Source organism: Cervus elaphus, chromosome 30 (assembly GCF_910594005.1).
Source record: "Cervus elaphus chromosome 30, mCerEla1.1, whole genome shotgun sequence".
In the NCBI taxonomy this organism is placed as follows: domain Eukaryota; kingdom Metazoa; phylum Chordata; class Mammalia; order Artiodactyla; family Cervidae; genus Cervus; species Cervus elaphus.
The window spans coordinates 30,272,881-30,298,967 of record NC_057844.1 but is presented as its reverse complement, the minus strand read 5'-3'; the positions used below and the strand labels follow the sequence as shown (position 1 = coordinate 30,298,967).

The 26,087-nt window shown below is 41.5% G+C and overlaps 1 protein-coding gene across 1 annotated transcript; it reads left to right on the top strand.

Moving 5' to 3' along the window:
- Window positions 1-2,483: 2,483 nt before the first annotated feature.
- On the top strand, window positions 2,484-24,293 carry TEX26 (testis expressed 26). Its single transcript, XM_043892449.1, has 7 exons — window positions 2,484-2,563; window positions 6,363-6,444; window positions 11,545-11,710; window positions 14,197-14,347; window positions 21,841-22,017; window positions 22,187-22,348; window positions 24,078-24,293. Exons 1-7 carry the CDS (start codon window positions 2,503-2,505, stop codon window positions 24,149-24,151), a joined length of 873 nt encoding a protein of 290 aa, XP_043748384.1. The 5' UTR covers window positions 2,484-2,502; the 3' UTR covers window positions 24,152-24,293.
- The last annotated feature ends 1,794 nt before the right edge of the window (window positions 24,294-26,087 follow it).

The following is a 26,087-nucleotide window of genomic DNA, read 5'->3' as shown; positions in this document are numbered from 1 at the left end:
GCAGCTCAGGAAATTCCTTTTAGGTTGTTTTCACTGCGTCCCACACACCCACTCACCCCAAAGTTCCAGTAATAACCCTTAATGCCTCTAACATACATCATACGGCTCACTTCCGGTGCTCAGTCAGTATCTGCTAAGGGAAAGAAGGGAAACATTTCTACTTAATCCTTGAACGGAGTTGCCTCAAGTGAAAGTGAAAGTGAAGTCGCTCAGTCATGTCCGACTCTCTGCGACCCCATGGACTGTAGCCTACCAGGCTCCTCCGTCCATGGGATTTTCCAGGCAAGAATACTGGAGTGAGTTACCATTTCCTTCTCCAGGAGATCTTCCTGACCCAGGGTTTGAACCAGGGTCTCCTGCATTGTTGGCAGATGCTTTACCATCTGAGTCACCAGGGAAGTCTCTAGTTGCCTCAAGGAACCCAAATTCAAAGGCAAGAAGAGCACTGTACTGCTCACAATGAAATGGACCTATGAGAACCATCCATTTTGAAGCAGAAATGAAAGACTACAAAAAGGAATGAAGATCAGAAGAGCAATAAGACAAAAGAGCAATACCACAGGTGTGTATGGCTTTACGATTTATAAAGTGTCGTTAGAATTATTCGTTTTTACAGCCCAGTGAGGTGGATACTCATATATTCACTTTACAGATAAGGAAGCTGAGACTTGGCGCTGTGTCTGCTTTATGCCCAAGGCCCCCAGGTGAAAGCTGACAGATCTTCTGCCTCTCAATTCAGCGTGTACCCAACCCACCCCACCCCTTGCCCATTTCACAGCTTGCCTAGGAGAAGACAAACATAAGATATTAATAAAAATTCACTTTTAAAATTCTATATACCCACTGCTCTATTTTTAAAATGTACCTCTTTTAAGTTATACTATGCTAATGAGCTCTATTTCCAGACAGTAATCTGTTATTGGGTGTTACTTGCTTAATTTAGACTCCACTACTAAATCTTAATTTAGATGCATTCCTTCTAATAACATCGACAGAAGTCTGTGTGTCCCACCATTCATTGCAACAAATTTCAGAGTCTAAATGTGTTATATTCATTCCATTACATGGATGAGACTCTACTCTCAGAAAATTCTTGTTTAGCACTTCATTTTTAGGCTAAAAATGAACTTTTTTAGCATTTGCGTGTAAACATGTTTATCTAAGGTCTGTGTTAGAATAACTCCTTGAAAGGATAAGGGATTGCTTTTTAAACATGGAGCTGGCAGTCTCCAATGCATATTTACTGTTTTCTCTTTGAACCAAAGTGGGTAACCCATGCTAAGTAACTTTAGTCACATCCGACTCTTTGCGACCCCTGGATTATAGCCTTCCAGGCTCCTCCATCCATGGACTTCTCCATGCAGAATATTGGAGCGGGTAGTCATTCCCTTCTCCAGGGGGTCCTCCCGACCCAGGGGTTGAACCCAAGGCTTTGGCATCTCCTGTAGTGGCAGTCAGGTTCTTTACCACTAGCACCACCTAGGGAAGTCCTAAATGGGTAATGACAGGGAAAGTCGCTCAGTCACGTCTGACTCCTTTCCACCCCATGGACTATACAGTCCATGGAATTCTCCAGGCCAGAATACGGAGTGGGTAGCCTTTCCCTTCTCCAGGGGATCTTCCCAACCCATGGACAGAACACAGACCTCCTCATTGCTGGCAGATTCTTTACCACCAAGGAAGAGGGTAATAGCTGTATCCTAACTTGGAGACACTCAGTACTACTAAACAGCTAGTGTGTACCAGATTACCAGGTAGCTGCCAATAATCTAAGACCCTCTTACATGCTGTGAAAATGCTAACATACCTGGGGGAGAGAGACACAGTCCAATCTGTGGGGACAGAAGAATAGTTAAATCAACAAGTACAAAACACGGTTTTTGGTGCCAGGAACATGGCCTGGTGAGGAGAATGGGGTCTCGCACATCCCTGCTCAGTCCTCTTTCCAAGCACACTTTCCACCTTCCCACTGTCCCCTAATTCCTGTGCCAGCGTCACCCGTTTGATAGCATAGAGCTATCTCAGAGACTCTGGCTCTAGTTTCACTGACACACATGACTTGCGATTTTGTCTTCTTGCTCGATTCCTACTTCCTCTTGCTCAGATCCTGCAAGATCCCTGACAACTTAGCCTTCATTCGCTTAAGCTGAAAACTGTGCAAAGATGAACATCTGCAGTTAAAGTTGGACAATATTACTTTCTTTTCAGTCTAATCCCCTTTTGCTCCTCTCCCCAAATGTATGACGGTGCTCAGGTAAGCTCATTGCATGAATTACACAAATACACAAAAGTAAGGTATCCATGGCACCAGAAACACATCTTTTTATCATCGCACAGGGTCATCAGCCGGCCTGGGGAAGTGCTCAGCACCTCGGTGCACCGGGGATGAGCTGTCGGGAGCCTCCTGCGTCTCCATGGCGACGCGTCACAAAACAGCCTCCACCGCAGCACCCAGTTGAGCTGGTGGAAAGCGCCCCGCGACGACGGCCTCTTGGAGCAAGAATGGCAGAGCCTGGGCCGGAAGATGCATGCCCTTCTCAATATGGCAACAAGAGACGGCCCAGTAAGCCTGCGGACCCTGCCAGCTGGCCCGGCGAGGTTCGGGGGCGGGGTCCCTCCTGGAGCTGGGGTACCTAGGGCGAAGGCTGCCTAGGTCTTCAAGATGCCGCGCTTTTATGGATGGAACTCAATTTAAATGGAGGCTGGGAATTCGGGGAGAATGAAAGGGCGTTCCTGACCTTGCCTCTCCCCAGACCTTCGCCCTAACTCCTGCCAAACCCCTCCCTAAAGGGCTCAGTTGTTTAAACGCCCGGTGAAATGCCCAGGAGGGTACAAGGCAAAGGGAGGACTGACGCCTTTGGGAGAACAAGGCTAAAGACAAAGACGGAACGGTGGTGGGGCGCTCCGAAAAGAGCAGACCCAGGGGGAGCCCTGATCCCAGGCAGGATCTGAGAAACAGCCCAGAAAGGGGGGCAGGGCTGAAGAATGCAGAGAGGCGACCCCCAGGCGCAGAGGCGGCAGAGGCTGGGAACTAGGGCCCTTGGTGCTCGCTTCTAATCTTCGCTTCCCTTTCTTTCAAGGGGATTTTGTATCTAACAGCGGCAGTGCTTTTAATACTAATTCTGCATGCAAATGCCGCGGGTTTACTAACAGCTTTTTGTGTCGGTGGAGGGAGAGCCACTCTAGCTGAGATGCTAGTGGTATGATTACTGTGTAGTCAGCTCCATCCCGGCCCTTCTCGTGGCAATAATAACCCACTGCAGCCCTCTGGCTGGGTAATTGTGGTTCTCTGGTGGCTCCAGAGCAGTGGGGATTGTTCAACTGTAAATTCCCTAGGATTGCAGTCCCCGGGAGAATGAATGAAATGCATACTTTCATCCCATTCATCCCTTTGTAAATTACAAATAGCAGATGAAAAAAAAATTAATACAAAAATATTTACAACGCCGAGTTTCTCTGTGGTGTCCAGGCAAACAGGTGAGGCAGAGGATGGTGGGGGGGGGGTGGGTTTGGAGGGGTGCTCCTCTCTAACAGTCACTCCGTGCTGCTCCATCTTCCATTGCTGGAAGGATCACCCTCCAAAAGGTGGGTCTGATCTCAAAATAGGATTAGGTTGATAATGACCACCGTGGGCTGATTGCTATCAAACTATTACTATTGACTGGGCTCTTAAGTGCTGTATTTGTTCCAAGGGCTATCATAAATTAACATGGACGGGTGGCTGAAAACAACCAAAATTTATTTTCTTATATTTTGGAGACCAGAAGCCTGAAATCAAGCTATTGACTTGGCTGCACCCCCTCTGGTGGCTTCTGGGGAGAATCCTGCCTTGTGTCTTCCAGCTTCTGGTGGCTGTCGGCACTCTTGACCTGTGGCCGCATCACTCCAGTCTTGGCCTGCATGCTCACAATGGCCTCCTCAACCCCTCTGCCTCTCTCTTATGAGGATGTTGAAATTGCAATTAGGGTCCAACAGATAATCCAGGATGTTCCTCGCCTCACATCCTTACTTGCATCTGCCAAGAGTAATGGGGCCTAGGTTGGTGTTGCTTGCTTAGGAAAAACTTCCTGATTTCTCTAATAGTTAAACTCAGAGCTTCAAATCAGGCTCAGTGATGGTTCTTTAGAGAGCAACACCACCTCACAGTTTCTCCCCACTTACTTGTCCATGCTTGAAATTCTCTCAACAAAGAGCATTAATTCTGCAATTGGAATAAAATGCTTTAAAGTGTAAAGTGATTCCCACTAAAAGATAATGTCATTTCTAGTATGACGGGATCAGAGAGTAGACAGGAGTCTGCAAGCAGAGGGACAGAGCATGACAGGTAGGGGCTAAGCCTTCATTAGACTAGGGGAGCCTCAGGTGGAGGTGAAACTCACCAAATGTGAAGGGATCATTTCACCCAGGTGCTGGTGAAATGTAAAAAGCCACAGGTAACTGCCAAGCTATGAAGGAGTGAATGACCACTGAATTGAAATTTATAACTATATTCCCAAGTAATTTGGTGGTACTTCGTTGACAATGAGAGGTTGGGCAGATCAGTTCTAGGGTCTGCCAAGGCGGGAGACCTGAGTTTGATATCTGGGTTGGGAAGATCTGCTGGAGGTGAGCATGGCAGCCCAATCCAGTATTCTTGCCTGGAGAATCCCATGGACAGAGGAGCCTGGCAGGCTATAGTACATAGGGTCGAAAAGAAGCGGATACGACTGAGTGGCTAAGCACAGCAGTGAATCCTCTGTTCACACTCTCCCGGGTCTGCCAGCAGCATTTGTCTTGTAGGTGGTCCCTCCCTCCTCCTGGAACTTCCTTTTTCCTTCTACCATCTACAGCCTCCTGGTTCTCTGCTCATCTCACACTCTTCTCAGCCTCCTTCTCCAGCTGCTCCTCATCTCCCAAACCTCTTGACATTGGGCAGCCCTGGGCTTCAGCCTTCAGACATCAGCTCTTCTAATGACACTCCGTCCCTTGCTGAGCTCACCCACTCTCACGGCTTTAAAGAACATCTATACCATACAATGGGATTCCCTGGTGGCTCAGCTGGTAAAGAGTCTGGCTGCAATGTGGAAAACCCTAGCTCGATCCCTGGGTCAGGAAGATCCCCTGGAGAAGGAAGTGGTAACCCACTCCAGTATTCTTGCCTGGAAAATCCCATGGATGGAGGAGCCTGGTGGGCTATAGGCTATAATCCATGGGGTCGCAAAGAGTTGGACACAACTGAGTGACTTCACCATACCATACAATCTTGCGCAGTTATTACAAAGAATGAATTGGAGCTGCACCAGACGAATTGGAGGGATTTTCATATCATGCTATTAAGTGACAGATAGAAGAGATACACAAAGGTTACTTTGTGTAGGATAAGCCTCTTTTTGTAAAACAAAATAGGACTAAAACCCAATACATTGGGATTTCCCTTGCAGTCCAGTGGTTAAGACTCCACACTTCCAAGGCAGGAGGCATGGGTTTGATTCCTGGCCAGGGAACTAGACCCCACATGCCATGTCATACAGCTAAAAAATTAAAAATAAATAAAGAATAGGGGAAATTTAAAAAATAAAATATTTTACAAACCAGTTTGACATACATAGATATCAATCTGTGTATGATTTTATCTGCTGGTCTGAAAGTCTGGAAAGAAACAGGCACAATTGTTAACAAGGGGGGAGGGATGGGTGGAGGGTGAGGACGGCATGAGCAAGAAGGAGTAAGGAGAAGGGGTCCAGGAGAATACCTGACATGCAAACTATGACCCCTTTTGTGTAAAATCAGTTCATGCCTTTACAGATGTATCTAATATGCATGAAAAGTCAGGCATTAAAACAGTGATAGTGAGTGTATTAAGATGATAGAATTTCAAATGAACTCCCTTTATATTTTTATGTATTGCTCAAATTCTTGAAAACAGCCTATGTGAATTCTCAAGGAAAACAATAGACCTATTCGAGTAACTTAAAGAAGGGATTCCCAGGTGGCTCAGTGGTAAAGTATCTGCCTGCCAACGTGGGAGACATGGGTTGGATCCCTGGGTCGGGAAGATCCCCTGGAGAAGGAAATGGCAAACTACTCCAGTATTCTTGCCTAGGAAATCCTATGGACAGAGAAGTCTGGCAGGCTATAGTCCATGGGGTCTCAAAGGATCAGCCACAGCTGAACACATTTTTATTTAGAGGGGAAACTCAGATGATTAAATTGAGCTTCCCTTCTTCCCTGGTGGAGCTCACAAGTTGGCCTTCATTCCTTTAGACTCTATATTACCACTCAAAATGTTTGTCTCTTGCAAAATTGCTCTAAGTATTGAAATAACATTTGATCAAGATATGGTATCGGCCACATTTAAAACCAGTTTGTTGTGCTCTTAGCAGGTGATACCAGTTGGGATTCTTATGCCACCACGATGAGGACTGCATTCACACCTAAGACAGGAACAGCACCTGCTTTGTTTCGGTACATCCCTATTCGTGCCAGATTGATGTACACACTTGACCTTGTTCACCTATCTTTTATTATTCGGATTCCAAAACTGATAGACAGTAATCAGAGAAGGCTTATAGAAAATGCATTCAGATAAGACCCAATGCACACACAGGTCTCCTCCAAGCGTCAGAGAGGGCCTGGAAAGGGATACTGTTCCCTTAAAACAGTATCCGAAGCCCCTATAGGGAGATTTAGAAATTTAATACATGGATCCTTCATAAAGCCACTGTGTGTCTTGCTTTACAACAGAGTCAGTATATAGTTAATATAATTGTGCTACCTAAACATGGAGCATGAATTGAGTCCATTACTTGGTTTATAGGAGGTAGGCAATAACAACTGAATGAATGGACAAGTGAGGAATTGTTAGCACTTCCACGCAACTGTAGTCTTAAAAGGTTGAACAAGGTCAAGGTCCGCTTACCTTTACCTTCACCCCTCCAACTATTGGTTCCTAAAGCAATATCGCCTTTCAGCTTCTCCCCAGCTCCACCTGAACCAAGGGTGGTGGGAATTTCTCTCCATCAGCTGCCCCTCTAAGCTTGGTGGGTGAGCAAGGGTAGGGCTGCCATCTTTCATTGCATCAGTGGTTGATGGGAAATCAGCAGGGAGGACCCTCCCTTGCCCGTATTTACTCTGTAGATTGCTTCCAATGGAGAGGATCTTTTCACCTTAGAAGTGCACGTTGTTGAGAAGTCCAATGGAGTATTGGCCAGACTGTGGCAGTGCAGTCAGGCAGAAATGGGTTCTGAGTTGAACCTCAGTTCCCTATTCTAATTAACCCTTATTTTCTCTGCTACCTTAGACGAGTAACAAGCCCAGTTTTACTTCGGCTAAAGGTTTTAAGGTTGGCAAAGTGGGAATGATGTCTCGTAACTAACGTGTTTGTTCTGAGGACAAGTTGAACATATTAGTCACCTGGCTAGCATGAAGAAGTCACCCCCCCCCATATTTCCGTTCATTTTCCCTCAACATAATATTTATGACAGATTTCCAAAAAGCACAGGGCTGCAAGACTCTTTATTTCCGAGTTACTTGCTATCCCACTGAGCCACATTATGTCCCCTACGGGGAGATTTACCATCTGACAGTAACGGTTGTCTGAGGAGGAAACATTTGGGATGAAAGCCAAAACCAAATGGGTACTTATGGAGTCTAGGTCAGTGGTCTTCAAATTCATATCTTTTTAAAGTTCACAGGAAAGTTCTCATCATAAATTAAAATAGCTGTAAAACATAAAACTTCCAACCCATCCTAAACATTGACATTTTAAAACAAGACCATTAAATTGTTTCTTTACACATAACCAGTGAGTAATCTAACCACCTTAGCAAATTGATACTCTCTGACCCTTTTAAAAATATATACAAACAAGCTCTTCTTTAATAGATTATTTATTTCATTCTCTTTCCTTCTTGAACTCTTACTCCCAGTCCACTTCCTCCATAGAATTTTACCCTGCTCTAATATATTTTGTGTTTGAAAGCAATTTATTGATCACTCCATTATACCTCTTTGCAACTGTTTCAGTATATTAATTGAAATTAATTTTTAAACATGTTATATGACTCTGAGTATTGAGTTATCACAATTATTTTTAGTACAGAATTGCTCAAAGCAATAAACACATTACAAATTGTTGATAATTACTAAACACAAAAAGTAAATTTTTTGGAATTGCATCTTAATGAGATAAATGGGGATGTTTTGTTTTAAATTACTTTATGTCTCCATATTTGAGTGTTATTATTTTTGGAATAAGACCACACTCAGCATCAATTTTCCCTGCTTTTTTTTTTTATTTATAAATGCTTAGATTGAGAAGACTTGTTCTCATAATTAAGTAGATGTGAATGAAAGGAGTTTTAGTGAAGCATTGCCATTCAATACTCTGAACTCTTCATGGTTTTATGGCAAAATCACAGGTGATTTTTAATGATTGATTGGCTGACAGCTTGGTTGGGTACTCCTTCACTTTTATTGAAAGAAAATAATTAGATGATTTGTCATCCAGTTATTGAGTTATTCCCTATCTCATTTTCTGAGACATGTACTGAAAAGGCACGTCTTAACAAATGATTATTAAATTACATCTGTTACTCCTTCACTTGGAAGAAACTTATTTCATATTATATACTCAAAAAGTACTTGGAAAATAGGAACATTAATTTCAGTAAATGTTTTTCAATATAATATTTTTTATTATCATTACATACTTTAAATCTATTTTTATCCAAATCTTTGAGCTGAAGATTTAACTCATGCGATTTATACCAGGCTTACTTAGCTGGTAAAATCAGTCGTTGTCCAACCAGGAAGTGAAGTTAGGTTTACTTCCTGTCAAAATAAAATCTGGCTACACTTCTAGGTCAAGTAAATGTTAAAATATGTTTTGAGAAATATTATGAAAACTACTGATAAATTATGGAATGCATATTTTAGTGAAGATTATTAAAAGTAGACAGGGGAAGTGTAAAGTGATTTAAGTCTAATATGATTAATTATATCCAAGTAATAAAAATAATACAGTGAAATGTGTAGCTAAATATGTAAGCTATCTGTTAAGTGAGGAGTATGATAAAAAAAAAATGAGGTTTCTTAGTTAAATATGTTCTCATGTGTTCAGAACTCTGGTGCTTGACTTTGGGAAATAATTAAATAATACCATGCATAAAAATCAGAAACAACTGAATTGATTTCTTTAGTACCAAGCAAATATTTACTATGCATTTAATTAAAGAAAAAGTTAAATAGGTTAGCATATAGTTATACATGTAAAATTAATAGTATGACAAGCTAGCATATATTTTCATGTATTAAATATTTTACATAATAAAATAAAATGAGGATTGGCTATATTGAAGTAAATGTTTCATAATATATATGGGTTAAAAAAGTAGATTTAAGTATCTTATTGAATGATGAATTTAAAAAATCTGAAAAAAGATCACAAGATTTTCATGTACCAGTTTTATACAGTAACTCTTTAAAAATGTGATAGTCTCAGAAAGATTCCAGTTACACTGAAAAGAATCAGCATTGCCATCCTGTACTGTTTCATCTTCATAGAGATGCTCTTCTTTCCTGCTATCAACATATCCTAGGGACTTTTTTAAAAGCTGGAAAAATGCTTACATTTAAAGATGTGCGTGAAAGAGCCATTTTCAGCAATCTATATTTTCTGCTCTCTTAGAAGCTCTCCTTAGAGAGGGATGAACATTTGATAGTTGTTAGGAAAGGAAAAACTAGCTGTTACTCTCAGCCACACCATCTACAGCATATCTACATTCAGGACATCCCCACACAGGCCAGAATACTCTGGTTACAGTCCCACCCTTCACTCTTGACCTAGAACAGCAAGTCCTGGGTAAGTGTATGGAATTTGGGTTACAAGAGGGTTCCCTGAAATCACTGTAATGAAGTTTCCCTTTGCCAGTCACCCTTCTCATGGTTGGCAGCTTATACCCCAAAGTATAATGATGAAGAAGAATGCAGAGAGCAAGAGATGGGAGATGTGGGAAAGAAAGACCCACATAGATATGCAGATTTGTACTTGGGAAGACACGTTAGGAAAGAGTATACTGAGAAATGCAGATGTGCAAATTGATTCCTTTAAAGTAATCTGTGCTGTGTTCCCTTTGCAAAAATCTTCATGCACCTTTGATGACTTTGGTTTGATTTAGGACCACAGTCATGCTTGCATCTGCTCATCTAAATGACAAGTGAAACAGTCCAGCATCCAGATGGATCCCACTTTCCAGATGTTTGGTTTCTTACAAACATAACCTGAATCTAACCCATCCCTCTTTTTTTTTTTTTAAGTCAACATGAAATCTTTTAGACATAGAAAAAGGAGTATACAATAAATTTCCAATTATCATCCAGTTATAATAATCAACAACACATGGACATTTTTAATGTATGTCCTCCACTTAGCCTTACCACTTGATAATACTGAAGCAAAATCCAGGCATTATATCATGTTAATTCAAAATATTTGGGCTTCCCTGGTAGCTCAGATGGTAAAGAGTCTACCTACAACGCAGGAGACCCAGGTTTGATCCCTGGATCAGGAAGATCCCCTGGACAAGGGAATGGGAACACACTCCAGTATTCTTGTCTGGAGAATCCCATAGACAGAGGAGCCTGGTGAGCTACAGTCCATTGGGTTGCAGAGAGTTGGACACAACTGAGTAACCCAACACACACACGATTCTAATTTGTTTTTATGCATCTTTGAAACATGAAGACTTTTAAAATATGTAAAATACCATTATATCACCTAAAAAAGCAATTCCTTAATATCAAATAGCCAATCAGCAATCAAATTTTCCCCAATTGTCTCATAATTAAAAAAAAGAATTTGGCTAGAAATTTAATCCAAACAAGGTCTATACTTGTATTATCTTTATTCACTTAATCTACAGGTTCCTCCACTTTTCTTTCTTTCTTGTTTTTTTTTGAGAATTTCTTTGTCAAAGAAACAAGTTATTCTTCTGGATTTTTCTGACTCCACCCTCATCATGTTATTTAAAAACATCCTCCTTTTCATGTATTTCCTGTAATCTGATATTCCAAAGACTTCATCTGATTCAGGTTGGGTATTTTGACAAAAATATTTAATAGGTGGTTTTTTGTGTGTATATTCACAGTGGCAACTGCTGATCATTCCATTATTTCAGTAGAGACTTGAAAACCACTGGTATCCTAATTCTTATATTTCTTCCTTTTATTAACTGGAATACTTTTCATAGAAACTTTTCTTTACCAAGTATCTGGTTTCACTGAACTACTTGTTTATACAGACGAGTACTCAGTTATTTTTAAAAAAATTAATTTAAAAAATTAATTAATTTGAGATTATTCTTTTAAATTTCACATTAGGACTCCCATACTTTTGTTAAGGGCCATCCTAAGATACAGAATTGTTTTGTTTCAGGGAAACCTAAATATTGAAATATTTATGGCATCAAGCCTTAAGCCAGCCAATCTTTGAAAAATTATTTGACATGTGTACTGTTGTGAAATTTGGTATGTAATCTTAGTTTGGTTTCCACTCTTTTCTTATAGTCAGAAAAGTACCAGAAGGCTAGGATATACATATTCACTTAGTGATCCTATTCCTAATCAAACACAGTACAATGATGAGTATGTCTGGAAATCATATTCTAAAGAGGATTCAATCAATGTTGGGACTTCAAGAGGAATCAAGAACCACAGATTTTACCCTAGTCAGGTAAGATATTATCTACATATCTTTTGACTTTAATATTGTATCCATAATCCATAAGAATGAGAGTTTTGATATATCCCAAAGATCCTTCATCATCTACAGCTATGGTCCTTCTCAGACTATTTTTTGCTCACTTTCTCATAATTATTTCTAACTACTTCTCCCTTATCCCCCTAAATAAGAAATATTTTTTAATTAAAGTGAAATTCATGTAGCATGAAATTAACCATTTTCATGTAAATAAATCACTGGCAATTAGTGTTCATAATGCTCTACAACCACCATCTCTATCTCATTTCAAAATATTTTCATAATCCCAAGAGGAAACCCTGTACCCATTAAGAAATTACTTCCTGTTTCTCACTCCCCTAGTCTCTGGCAACTATCAATCTGCTTTCTGTCTCAATGGATGATATTCTAGATATTTTATATGTGGAATCATACCATATGTGACCTTTGTGTCTAGCTTCACACTTAGCATTGTTTAAAAGCATAATTTTCAAAGCTCACTTATATTGTAGCATCTATCAGCACTTTATTCCTTTTTATGGTTGAATAATATTCTATTGTATTTATATGCCACAATTTGTTTATCCATTTATCTATTGATGGACATTTGGGTTGTTGCCACCTTTTGGCTGCAGACTCTGCCTGCAATGCAGGAGACCTCTGTTTGATTCCTGGGTCAGGAAGATATGCTGAAGAAGGGATAGGCTACCCACTTCAGTATTCTTGGGCTTCCCTGATGGCTCAGCTGCTAAAGAATCTGCCTGCAATGTGGGAGACCTGGGTTCGATCACTGGGTTGGGAATATCCCCTGGAGAAGGGAACGGCTACCCACTCCAGTATTCTGGCCTGGAGAATTCCATGGACTACATAGTCCATGGGGTCGCAAAGGGTTGGACACAACTGAGTGACTTTGACCTTTTGGCTATTATGAACAAAGTTGGTATGAACAGGCACATAAAGTATTTGTATTTTGTATCTGCATTCTCAAACCATCAGAACTTATACTATTTTGTTTATCCAGAATGCTCTTCTCTTATCCACCAAGGTAACTCATAGGCTTAGTTTAAAAAGAGCCAGCTAGAATTCCCTTCTCCACTAAATGAAAGTGGCTGACCTTCTCTCTGTTTTCTAGGTACTATGTACCCTTCTCCCATCATAAAAGGCAAAGCTCAATTGTAGTAAAAGATTTCATTTATTGGGTTGCCACATGGCATGGTGCCGCCTGGGATGGAACCACCTGGACATGTTCAGTGGGTAATAAGGTAGTAGAATTTGATGGTCAGGTCAGTAGAATTTAAGGTCAGGATTTGATGACTGCAATGAAGTAAGACAAGGTGGCCGTGAATGAAGGGTGCTGTTCCTGTTTTTTACTTGGATGGCTGGGTCTGTGCTGATGCTATTTACTGAACTGGAACTTTCAGGAGGACCAGGTTTGGTGGGGAAGGATTTAGGGGAAATGTGAGCTCAGTTGAAGACATGTTGGGTGAAAATATGTCCAATGGCAGTTGAATGCACAAATCTGTGACTCGAATGGAAAAGGTGAGCTTTAGATGTAGACTTTGGAGTCATTAGAACACATACACATGCTCCATTTAATTTGGTTCCTCATGGCACCCACATATAATCTATTTACCTCTTGGGTATTTTCCTTAAGATTTATAATTAATGCAAAATAGTTACAATATTACACTGTATATGTATACACATGACATACACATACATACTGGACAGCATTTATTTTCCCTTTAAGTGTTATTGAAGGCTCTCAACAAATGACAGCCGGGGTGGCAGGGTGGCCTGCGCTGTCTCAACCAATGAGAGCCAGAGTGGGCGGGCCCTGTGCTGTCCAAGCCAATGAGTGTTCCTCTGCCAGCCTGTAGACCCTCCCATCACCTAAGTTGAGGGTCTATCGCATTATTTACTCTTCTGAGGCCTCTCTGCCGTTTTTGGCCCATCGTTTTGCTTCACATCCCACATTCTATGCATCGGGAAACCTTCTTTACCTATAAAATATATTTAAATATGATCATGTCTCCCAGTCATATTTTCTTGCCCTCCACATGAAAAGTCAAAGAAATGACAAAGCTCCATGTTATAACTGGGTCAGATGATAGCTCTGCAAGACACTGCAACTTCAATGTGGTGGCTGGGTGCAAAGAACTCAAAAGAATGTGTATACAAAAACACTTCCCAGGTGGCACTAGTGGTAAAGAACCCACCTGCCAATGCAGGAGATGTAAGAGACCTGGGTTCGATCCCTGGGTCGGGAAGATCCCCTGGAAGAGGAAATGGCAACCCACTCCAGTATTCTTGCCTGGAGATCCTATGGACAGAGGAGCCTGGCGGGCTACAGTCCATGGGGTCACAAGAGCTGGACACGACTGAAGCGACTAAGCACATACACACAGAAACACACGTGTTCTTCATTCCATGAGGTGAAACCCTGTGGATTTTCTTGAAAATTGTGTTTGTATCCATAGGACTTCTTTCTCTGGACACTACCTCAATCGACAACCTCAGTAAAAAGCTACTTTCCTTGGAAAATTGCTGCATCGATGGAAGAGGTTCGGAAGGCAATAGGAAATCAGTTTATTTCCACCACAAAGAGAGACTTTGTGGACCGATCGAAGGGTAAACGTTCATTTTTCTCCTTTCCCTGGTAAAATGTTGGGCACCAGAGTCTCCATGGTGAGCAACACAGATGTGGTCTCTTCTGTCAAGACACTCACGGTATAGACGTGGAGAAAGGCAATTTTGCAAACAAAAGTTGACCTAGTGAGCACCTATAAAAAGGTGCCCGTTGTGGGAAATGCAGGGTGCTGTGGGTGCACAGTAGGACATTCAGCCCGACACTGGAGGAAGAGGTCAGGAAAGGCTTCTTGGGTCCAAAGGACAAAGATGAGCCAGGAGAAGATGATGGGGTCGAGTTAAGCCCGCTGTCTTCAATTATTTACTGCTGGGTTACCATTTTAAAAACACTTATGTTAAAATTCCTTTTATTAAACTGATATGTGCATAGATTGAAATCTAATAGTTACCTAAAGGTTCACAGTGAAATAGCAATTCCCTGACCCCTCCCTCATCCACTCTCGGTCCTACTCCCACTGACTATCAATTTCCATCCTTTCAACTATTTATTCTTATGGGATCCTCCATATTTTAAAATCATATCCTCACACTACTATTTCTGATTCATCAGTCCTAGGCATTATGATTGACTTCAGTTATAGTAACTGAGGATATGGTCCTCCTACAATTCTTTCTCATGTCTGCTCCATCCATCCTCTCAATATAATTACAAATTTGGAGTTACTGCAATTGCTAGTTGTTTATATTATAATTATGATCATATGATATATTATAATTATGTTAACACTGCCTGGGTTTCCCTGGTGGCTCAGTGGTAAAGAATCCATCTGCCAAAGCAGGAGACACGAGTTTGATCCCTGGGTCAGGAAGATCCCCTGGAGAAGGAAATGGCAGCCCACTCTAGTACCCTTGCCTGGAAATCCTGTGGACAGAGGAGCCTGGCAGACTATAGTCCATGGGGTCACAAAGAGTTGGACATGACTTAGAGACTAAATAGCAGTAACAACAAACACTGCTGAGCCAAATGATATTTTATGGGTATGTTTCCTTTTAGTTCTCTTTTGCTCTTTTTTACCATAGTTAATAACTATCTCTTTTCAAATGCTTAGTTTCCTATGTGCCTGTCACACTCACTGAATCCGTTTTTACCTGGTCCAACATCTCAGTGCATCACCTTCTGCTGTGCCTGGGGTCCCTGGGTCCAGAGCTGCTTTGGTTCAGTTTTGCCCCAAGAACCTGGCTAAGAAGGGTAATCATGTGACTACCATGAGGTTAAGAAGGTGATCCAGGGAATTCTAACCACTCTGTATCCAAGTTTTGACCAAGATCACCTGTTTTCCACCCTGAATCCCCATGCCAGCCTTCCACTGAACAAATTCCCTCTGACTTTGAGCCTGCTGGAGTTCTGCTGTGTGGATTAGCTCACGTTTTTGTTAACCCCTTCTGCAGTCCCTTCATTTCAGCTTTCTCTACTTTGCTAACTCAATTGCTGCATCTCTCTTTGGTTTCCATCTTCTAAAAATGTGTTAACCTCTCCAATCTCCTCTCAGTCTGGTCAAGTGCAGGGAGGGAGGAGTCATTTGCATGGATACCATCCACTGGGTTTCATAGGAAGCACTGCTAATTCTTTTACTTCCAAACCCTTCCAATCTGGTCTCTGCCCCCATCTGGTAACTGAAGCTACTCTTGTCAACGTGCCGAATAACCTGGCAGCATGAAATATCGGTGGCCGCTTGCTCCTTCTTGAAACACTCTTCCTTTGAACTTCTGTGACACCACACTCTCCTGGTTTCCCCTACTTCTTTGTCTCCTTTTTTGGGTCTTTTTTTCTACTTGACCTCTAACAGAGTTCCTTAGAGTTCCTGGTTCCTTTATAAAAGCAACTCTCCATCATCCTGAGGATTTCTGCATTTGTATTTCTTCCTCAAGTCCTTCCTTGGGCCCCTGATTTTATGTATTGGGGGATCAAGTAGAGGCCTCATTAGGGTTCCAAGTCATCACCTTCTTCTTCCCCTAGCACTGAACTTCCTGTATCATCTACAGACCCCTGCAATTCCATCGCCACATGGCAGTCAGAGGCTCTTTCACAGTCTAAACTGGATCGAATACTTCTACTGCTTCTTTTCACTGTCTTCCTTTGCATTTTGAATAAAATCCATGTCCCACTTCCTTCTCTTGGTTCACAAGGCCCTGCAAGCCTGGCCTGGCCCTTGCTTTCCTCTTCACTCCATCCCTCTCATTCACTAGTCTCCAGCCACATGAGACTTTTTTCAGTTCCTTTAAGATCGCAACCTCTTTCCCACCTTCTGTCAGCACTCAGCATGTCCCCTCTGCCTAAAAGGCGCAGTTTCAGTTTGTCACTCTCTTGACTCCAGCTTAGATGTCACCTTGCCTGTGAGACCTTTCCTAAATTTATCTGAAAAGGCATGCTGTCATCTTGCTTGTCTGTCGCCTTTGCATTCTGCAGTCATTTGTTGACTGATTCTTGTTTCCTGTTGTTGCTGCTTTACTATTTCCTCCACTACTCAGCATGCCCCCCAAAGCTCTTATTCACTCAGGACCTAGTACAGTATGTAGCCTCATTCCCTGTAAATATTTGTTGAGTGATGGAGAGAATGTTTGGGAAGTATACTTTCTGAAGCTGGATGGGAACAGAATCAAAAGACCTCTGTACTTGCAGATAAAGGGTCATGGAAAAACATCTGAAATGTCAGCATTCTTAAAAGATGTCTTTGAGCTTCCAATTAGAGTTGTGTTCTGCAAGCACAAATTATCATTTCCCCATGTGTGGATAAATACCCCAGACCTGTCAAGACTCCCTCCTAAATCTCTCACCTCCATCTGCTTCTTTCCCTCCCCACGGCCACTGCCTTAATCCAGGCTATCATCATCTATCTCTTGGATGACCTCTAATCTACTCCCCTCTCCAACTCTGTCTCCTCAAGTCCGTGTCCATACTAGGGTCACAGTAAGCTTCCAGATGTGCCAATTGACATCACTTTCCAGCTTAAAACCCTTCAGTGATATCTCCCTCCCCTTTATTCCCAGGATAAAAGCTAAGTGCCTTAAGGTGAGTGCTGTATAATCTGGTCCTTGCCCACCCCCCACCCCCAGCGTCCTCCAGCCTCCACGACTGCCCCCTACCCTCCAGTTTTACAATGCCTCCTGTAACCTTGTGCCCTTTGCCCTCTGCCTCTTCTTTGTGAAGACCTCTCCCTCCTTTTATTTTTAGCCTATCTCTGTCCATGTGTGCTCAGTCGCTCATTTGTGTCCAACTCTTTGCAACCCTATGGACTGTAGCCCTCCATTCCCCTCTGTCCACGGGATTTCTCAGGCAAGAATACTGGAGTGGGTTGCCGTTTCCTCTTCTAGGGGATCTTCCTGACCCAGGGATCAAAGCCATGTCTCCTGCAGCTCTTGCATTGGCAGATAGTTTCTTTACTACTGAGTCACCTGGGAAGCCCTATCTCTGTCCATAATTGAAGTCTAAATGTAAACTTCATTTCTCTCCCAGGAGTCTTCTCTGATCCCCCAAATTTGGATCGGTGATCCTCCCATGTTTTTGTAGCTCCTGTTCTTCCCTCTTCCACAGCATTTATCAAAAAATACTGTGATTCCCTTTTATGTATCTGTTTCTCTAATACTTTAAGCTTCTGAAACACAGAGACTGTGTCTTATCTTTGAATCCTCATTATTGAATTAAGGCCAATGAGTGAGAAGCAGTAAAAGGGGCTTGTTTACACATTCAGGCTTGAGAACTTGGCTTTGATGAATTAGAACAGCAGAACTAGCTTTCACCTGGCTATAGAGTAAGTGCCCATGGTCTTAGTAGTTTTGAACAGTCCTTGCTGTAGATTCGCAGGGGCCTTTCTGCAGCCATCATGTGCTATGTGTGCTAAGTTGCTTCAGCCGTGTCCAACTCTGTGCGACTGCATGGACTGTAACCTGCCAGACTCCTCTGCCCATAGAATTCACCAGACAAGAATACTCAAGTGGGTAGTTATTTCCTTCTCCAGAGGATCTTCCCCACCTAGGGATCGAACGTCATGTGCTGTGTTTAGTTGCTCAGTCATGTCTGACTCTTTGCAATTCCATGGACTATCTCAAAGGGGCAGTTTCTCCCTTTGGGCTATAACTACTCTGGTATCACCTTTGTGAAAGTGTGAAAGTGTTAGTTGCTCAGTCGTGTCTGACTCTTTGTGACCCCATGGACTGTAGCCCACCAGACTTCTCTGTCCATAGAATTCTCCGGGCAAGAATACTGACGTGGGTAGTCATTTCCTTCTCCAGAGGAACTTCCTCACCCATGGATCGAAGCTGGGTCTCCTGTATTGCACATGCATTTTTTATCAACTGAGCCACCAGGGAAGCCCTATCACCTTTACCAACTGGAAAAGAAAACCAGTGGGAATTGGTCTCCTGAGACGCAGGGATAGTCCCTCGGGGTGGGGTTGGCATTGGGTCAGGTTATCTTCTCTGTTGGGACTTCAACAACATTACGGCTGCACTTCAGCACTCATATGGTGTTCCTCAGATCCTTCTGTATCAGGAATTTCTCCCAATAGTGCCGAAGGAACTCATTTATAGGAAATTTTATAAAGACTATAAAACCATTAGTTAAGGATTAAGAACTAAGTTACTGTAAGCATATATCATGTGGGCAGTCACTAGAGTGTGGTTCAGATTAATTACTAATACATAGCAATTACGTTTCTTTTTTCTCTTTTGTTCACTCAATTTAGTAAATATTTAATGAGGTCTATTATGGTGATATGTACTAAGGATCAATGAAGAGAAGTTCCTTTCTCTTCAAAGGAACTCAGAGTAAATCCAGAGCCTGATTTTTGTCATTTCTGGGTCTTCATCTCCAGTTGCCCTACTTGTGGACAAGTCTCTCAAGACCCTTCACAGTGTGGATCCTAATCTTCCCCTCCTGCTTCACCCTCAGCTACTGCTCCTCCCTGCCCTGCATTCTTCACCTTTACACCAACTAGACTGCATTAGATGATTGCACCGTGCATTTTAGCTTCAGTGCTGAACATTCGTCAAAACACACCTTTTGCTGTGTCTGCCTTTCTTTTTTTTATTTTTAATTGAAGGATAATTGCTTTACAGTATTGTGTTGGTTTCTACCAAACATCAACATGAATCAGCCATAGGTTTACCCATGTTTCCTCCCACTGTATCTGCCTGTCTTCCTTCCACCTCTGGGTTTCTTTTCTTTTTTTTTAAAGATTTTTCATGCAGACTGTTTTTAAAGTCTTTATTGAATTTGTTACAATATTGCTTCTGTTTTTTATGTTTTGGGGTTTTTTTGGCCATGAGAAATGTGGGCTCTTAGTTTCCTGACTAGGGATCGAACCTGCACTCCCTGTATTGGAAGGTGAAGTCTTAACCACTGGGCCACCAGAGAAGTCCCTCCCTCTGGGCTTCTGTAGAACCTTATCCAAAGCTTGGAGTCAGTGATTCTTAAGCATATGGGAAGCTTGTTCACAGTATAAGTGCCTGGGTCCCTCTCACATCTAGGAACTCTCAATGTCTGGGATGAGGTTCAGCAGGTATATTTTGGCATAACCTTCCTACGTAATTCTGATGTATTATCTCCATTTGTTACAGTTGCAAGATATTACATTCTGTATCTGTGTCTCCTGTATATCTCTTTCTCATCACACTCATTTGAGGTTGTCTTAAGGTAGAACACCCCATGGACGGAGGAGCCTGGTAGGCTGCAGTCCATGGGGTCACAAAGAGTCAGACATGTCTGAGCGATTTCACTTTCACTTTTTACTTTTATGCATTGGAGAAGGAAATGGCAACCCACTCCAGTGTTCTTGCCTGGAGAATCCCAGGGATGGGGTCGCACAGAGTCGGACACGACTGAAGTGACTTAGCAGTCGCAGTAAGGTAGAACAATGACTTCATTATCTTTAACTTTGGCACAGAACACATGTAGGAACTGAAAGCATTTGCTTTTGAGTGGTAGCTAGGGAAAAGGGAATGGGAATTTGTTTATTAATAAAGCTATTAGTAATTCACAAAAACCAAGTTATATAGATGGTGCTTACTAGCAACAATACCAGACAGTTGTCCAAAATATCTTAAGGAGTGTCCTGATTTTGCAGCCCTAGAGTTTTCTCCTCTCTATAACCTTGTCTTCTCGGGTGGTTTATGAGGTCATTATGAGGGCCATTGAGCACCCATGTCCTCTCTCCCTGTGACATCTAAATTAAGAGATACCATATAGTGAAACCCTTTCCCTCTGTGCTGTTCTGGACGGAGATCATTCTTTAAAAAATCAATATTAAACTTCTCTTGGGTGCCAGTAGATGACATCACATATTGCTTGATATACAATGTACATTGGAGTCTATTTTGAGAAGACCTATTGAAAAACTATTTTGGAAGAAGAATCAAGGTTAGAGTCAGTAGTAATTAGCACTGTTGTGACATTGCTCATGATATTCCTGTTTTTAATATGTTTGTTCTGATTAAAGCTGATGTTGTGTGATGTGCCTCTGAACCAACATTTTGTAGCAAGAATTAGGGGTGAGCTCATTCTAAGTGAGATGACATGATTCTCTCCTTTGTTAATCTGGTAATGCTTGTGGAACCTGGCTTTAGCTAGTACATCAGAGGTTTTAATGATCATATTAGTGAATATTTCTTAGCAGAGTTATTTCCAAAAATAATACTACTATGACCCACTAATAGCAATGATCTGGCCTAACCATCCATCAGTAAGGCCCTTTTTCAAGTGGTTCTTTTCCAGGTAATGGGGATGATGTGTACTGCCTGTCTAAGTTTGCTGGATTGAGCAAATAAAAATACAAGATGCTCAATTAAAACTGAATAATGATATTGCATTAGCAGCTCAGTTGTGTCTGACTCTTTGCAATCCAATGGATTGAAGCCTGCCAGGCCCTTCTGTCAACAGGATTTCCCAGGCAAGAATACTGCATTTGCAGGCAGATTCTTTACCATCTGAGCTACCAGGGAAGTCCTAATAACAGGTTAAAAAATGAGTACATACACAGACACAAAAAATTATTCATTATCTGAAATTCAAATTTAACTCCACATTTCCATTGCAAGGGCCTTGTGTAGCAACAAAACAGCAACTACAACAAATTTAACTGAACTCCTATATTTTATATGGCAACCATAGCCCTATCTAAAATATCTCACTCTGCTTCCTAACCCCTGCCCCAGGGCACAGGCAGGACTACTGGAGTGAGGCTTGCTTTCTGAGTCCATGAAGCAGAAACAAAAGAACCCTAACTGATGAACAGTGTATTCATTAGAAACTACTTCTGATCATTTTAGCCTATGCTTCCTGTGCCTGATAAAGCAGAAAATTATTTCTTGGTTGAAATGTCCATAAAAGTACATTGACCATACCTCTAAATGCAAGAGAGGGTTCTGAGTGTGATAAATTGGAAGCTACTGCCAGAAGCAAAATGGAATGAAAATATGATGCTATTTAGAAATACTTTACAAGGAGTAATTATTGCCTTCCATTTGTACCTCCTCCCCAGATCCAAAGGATAAACAGCGTTCTCAGATGTTTCTGGAATGGAAAAAGTTAGTTCCCCGACCAGCAGACACAGAATTTCGAAGGAATTACCAAATTCCAGCTAAAATTCCTGAGTTACAGGATTTTAGTTTCAAATATGGATGCTACTCAAGCCTACCCATTGCTTCTCAAGGTCTAGGTGAGTACATCTGTAGCTTTTTAAAACAATTTTGTAGACTGTTCTTATTCCGAGATTCCTCAATACTTTCCACAGCACATCTGTGGGACCTGGCGAGTCCCACAAATAAAGGCTGGGATTCTCTGCTCAGTGACAGCTCCTTGTCTTCCCTTCCCATGTGTCTCTCTAGTCCCTTCTGTGCTATATAGCCACATGAGGAGCCAAGAGCGTACGAAGAAGCAGTCCATTTACCAAAGTGATTACGGGAAAGCCTACCTAGATTTCTTGACGATTCTGAACTCATTCAGCCCGTCTCAAGTCACAGAGTACCTTCAGGGTGTTTCCTACAAAGGTAAGATGAGGTCTCAAGTTACTATTCGATAAATTACAGATCATAATAATATGTGGCTTTCCACCAAATAGAAATTTTCCCAACTTCTAGCCCCTGGTGTTCAATATATATGTATGTGAATACAAAAAGGTGGCACAGTGGTAAAGAATCCACCTGCCATTGCAGAAGGTGCAAGAGATGCAGATTCGATCCCTTGGTCAGAAAGATCCCCTGGAGGAGGGCTTGGCAACCACTCCAGTATTCTTGTCTGGAGAATCCCATGGGCAGAGGAGCCTGGAGAGCTACAGTCAACGGGGTCACAAAGTGCCAGACACGACTGAGCATGCATGCAACATATAGTTTTATGTAAACCTCAACCTACTGAAAATAAATTTTTCTTCCAAGAGGCCCCAGTGAATATATCCCCACTTATTAAAAAGAAAACATCTAGCTTTTCACTTACTTCTGATCTCACTTTGCTGTGGTTGAACTGCTCCAGGGCGACTTCTCTTTTTCTTACAGTTAATTGATTTCTCCAGTGGAAGTCTGTACTCTCTCATAGCTTTGCTTTAGTTTGTGTAATCTTTATTTCCTCTTCGGTGTTTTTCTGTGTGTGTGTGTGACAGTCTTCTTAGGGTACATGCAAATCTTCATGTATCTCATCCTCAAAGAGATAAATGTCATTCAAGACTGGTTGGGTCACTTTCTAGGACACATATTCCTATATCACCAAACTAACATGTTACGTACATTATAAAACATTCAAAGTTAAACGTGAGGTCACAAAAACAAATGCCACCTTAGGTGGAGAGTAACTCAGGTGCACGCACAAACACACACACACACCCTGATCTCTAGCCCTCGGGTGGCATTTGTCACACTGAACACAAGGACAGGTAACATCACTTGCATTCTTCCTTTCTCTTAGTTCTGGCTGCACAGATGGTAATTTCTAGGAGTGACAAAGCTTTACAGCTCCACCATGTACAATTTAAAAATATGTAATTAGAATTAGGGGACCATAGATGTTCATAACCAGACAAGACTCCTTCAATTTCCGGATGAGGAAATGGAGGCTGGGGAAAGAGGGGCCTCCCATGGTCAGTTATCATTCAAAGACTGCAAAGCCTACCAATACTGGTGGGCAGAAAAGCAACCCTGGCTTTCATGAAACTTTTGGAACAATAGTCTCTATTGTTTTGTTTATCATCACATCACCCAGAACAAGCATGGTCTAGGTGCTTCACATATAGCACTCTTCATCCACTCCAACAACTGTGCTAGGCAAGTATCAGTACCTTGATTCAGAGATGAGGCAACGAATAAATAGAGATGACAGACGTATGCCATGCGTGCTCAGTCGTGTCTGATTCTTTGCAACCCCAAGGACTGTAACCTGCCAGACTCCTCTGTCCAGGGAATTTTCCAGGCAAGAATACTAGAGTGGCTGCACGGAACAAAAGCCTAAGTCTATTTCATTCCATAATCCACGCTCTTTCCAGGAAGTCTTGCTGATCCCTTGAATATTGTTTGCTCTTTTTAGTCAATAATTACATTCAAGAGATGTTGGATATTGAAGAGTCTTTTTAGCTATTAGACATAATAGCTTTGACTATCGTGATTCTTTTGATCTCATTGAATTCATATTTAGAGTACTACTGTTGGGTATTTGTCTACTTAGAAATTTCTCTATTTAGCCCTGAAATAGTTAAGTGGAAAATTTCATTCTGTTTTTCTTCATAATTTTCAGAAAGGCAGATTCTTGATCGCTTTTTTCGCTCTTACTGTGATATGGGCCAAAGAATGGATAAAAGAGAAAAATAGTTCAAATGAAGAACATCTGAAAGTAACTGAGTTCTCTTCTCAATAATCAAGAAAAAATAAGATCCAAATTGTTCTGAATTATAATTTCATCATGACTTTGTGTAATTTTGTTTTATTTTTAAACAATAAAATCATTTAAGGCTGAAAATCATCACTTGCCTCCCAACCTATTCCCACCCGATTTTAACTGTATCCAGTGAGTTTTGATATAATGTTTTCTCACCATTCTCTTTTGGATAATTACTTTGTGTCTTCAATTCTGGTTTCCTCTTTGAACCAGGAATTATGTGGAAGAGGTTTCTTAATTTTTCAATAATTAGGGGATTAAAAAATTCATTATTGTTGATTTTGAATTTGAAAGTTAAAAAACAAATCTCTGCTTTGGGAAAATTAGCAAACATTTTTTATGCCAAGTATAAGAATGATTTGTGTATTACATGAATAGCAGAAGAAAAAATGTATAGTTAATTATATTTTTAAGCCACTTCTTTGTCTTAATTGCATATTTTAACTGTCATATTCTGAGGCAAAAATATTAAAAACATTCCACAATGGAAGTGTTTTCATCAATGTCTCCTAGTATTTCTGGGATTTTTGCTACATATTTTTGGCTCCTATGTTTTTTATTAGTGCTTATGACTTACACAGAGCTCCTTCATTTTCCTATTACATGTTATTCTTCTTTGACCATGTTAATGGTTTTGACCTTGAATTATGTTTTAATTTATATTCATATTGCCATTCATGCTGGGTTTGTTTTTTTTTTTCTGTGCATTTACTTAATTCCAGATTTCTCTCTCTTTTTTTTTTTTTTTTGCTGTTTATGTCTTTCTTGGAGCACCGGGGAATGTAGCTGTGGCCTACGAGTAATTTCATATGGATTCCCTCTCAGTTTAGTGTGTGCAGTGGGACTTCCTGTCCTCCCAGCACTCTCCAGAGCATGGCCCATATTCCATCAGGATCTTAAACCAAATATTAAACATTGAAGAGCCCTTTTTTCAATGAATATTTATTGAACACCTCTTATGTGCCAGGTAGTGTTGTAGATCTTGGGGATACACTAGTAGTGAAAAGACATACATGGAGCTTGCATCTCGGAGAGAGGGACAGATCATAAACAGTGAAAATGAACAGGAGAATTATGAAGTGTAAGTGCTACACACAGCATCGGTCTTCCCTGGTCGCTCAGATGGTAAAGAATCTGTCAGCAAGGCAGGAGACCTGGGTTCGAGTCCTGGGTCAGGAAGATCCCCTGGAGAAGGAAATGGCAACCTGCTCCAGTAATCTTGCCTGGAGAATTCCATGGACAGAGGAGCCTGGCAGGCTATAGTCCATGGGGTCACAGAAAAGTCACACATGACTGGGCGACTAAGCATGCACGCACACACACACAGTGTAAGCAGTGTTGTGATAGTCCAAGGCTCCTATAAGGAGGCCTGGTTTAAGCTGACCCATTAAGAAGAGGAAGGGCCAGACATGCCAAAAGATGAGCAATAGCTTTCCAGGCTTGGGGAACAGCAAGCCATCCAAGTAGGAAATATCTTCAAGTGTTTCTTGAAGTGTTCTGGAAAGAGTCAGAAGGCAGAGTGGCTGAAGCATAGTCGGCTGGGGACCAGGCAGAGGGTCGTCAGATGAAAGAGGTCAAGGAGGTGGGAGTCAGATCATGGATGGAGAGAATGTCGTTGGCTCTTGACAGCATGGGCCCTCTTGTTCTAGCTTCTGTGTCCCAGAATAGTCAATAAAATTATGCTAGTACAAGCTGTGTATCCCTGTGAACACGGTTTGGTTTTATGTTAACCCACTTCCTCAGACTGTGCTAACAAAGCTTCGCCTGAGGCTGAAGGTTTCATCTCTTCAGACACGTTATAGCTGGATCTTCAGCTTTCCACTGACCTCCTTTCCACAAAGGTCCATCTAGTCAAAGCTTTAGTTTTTC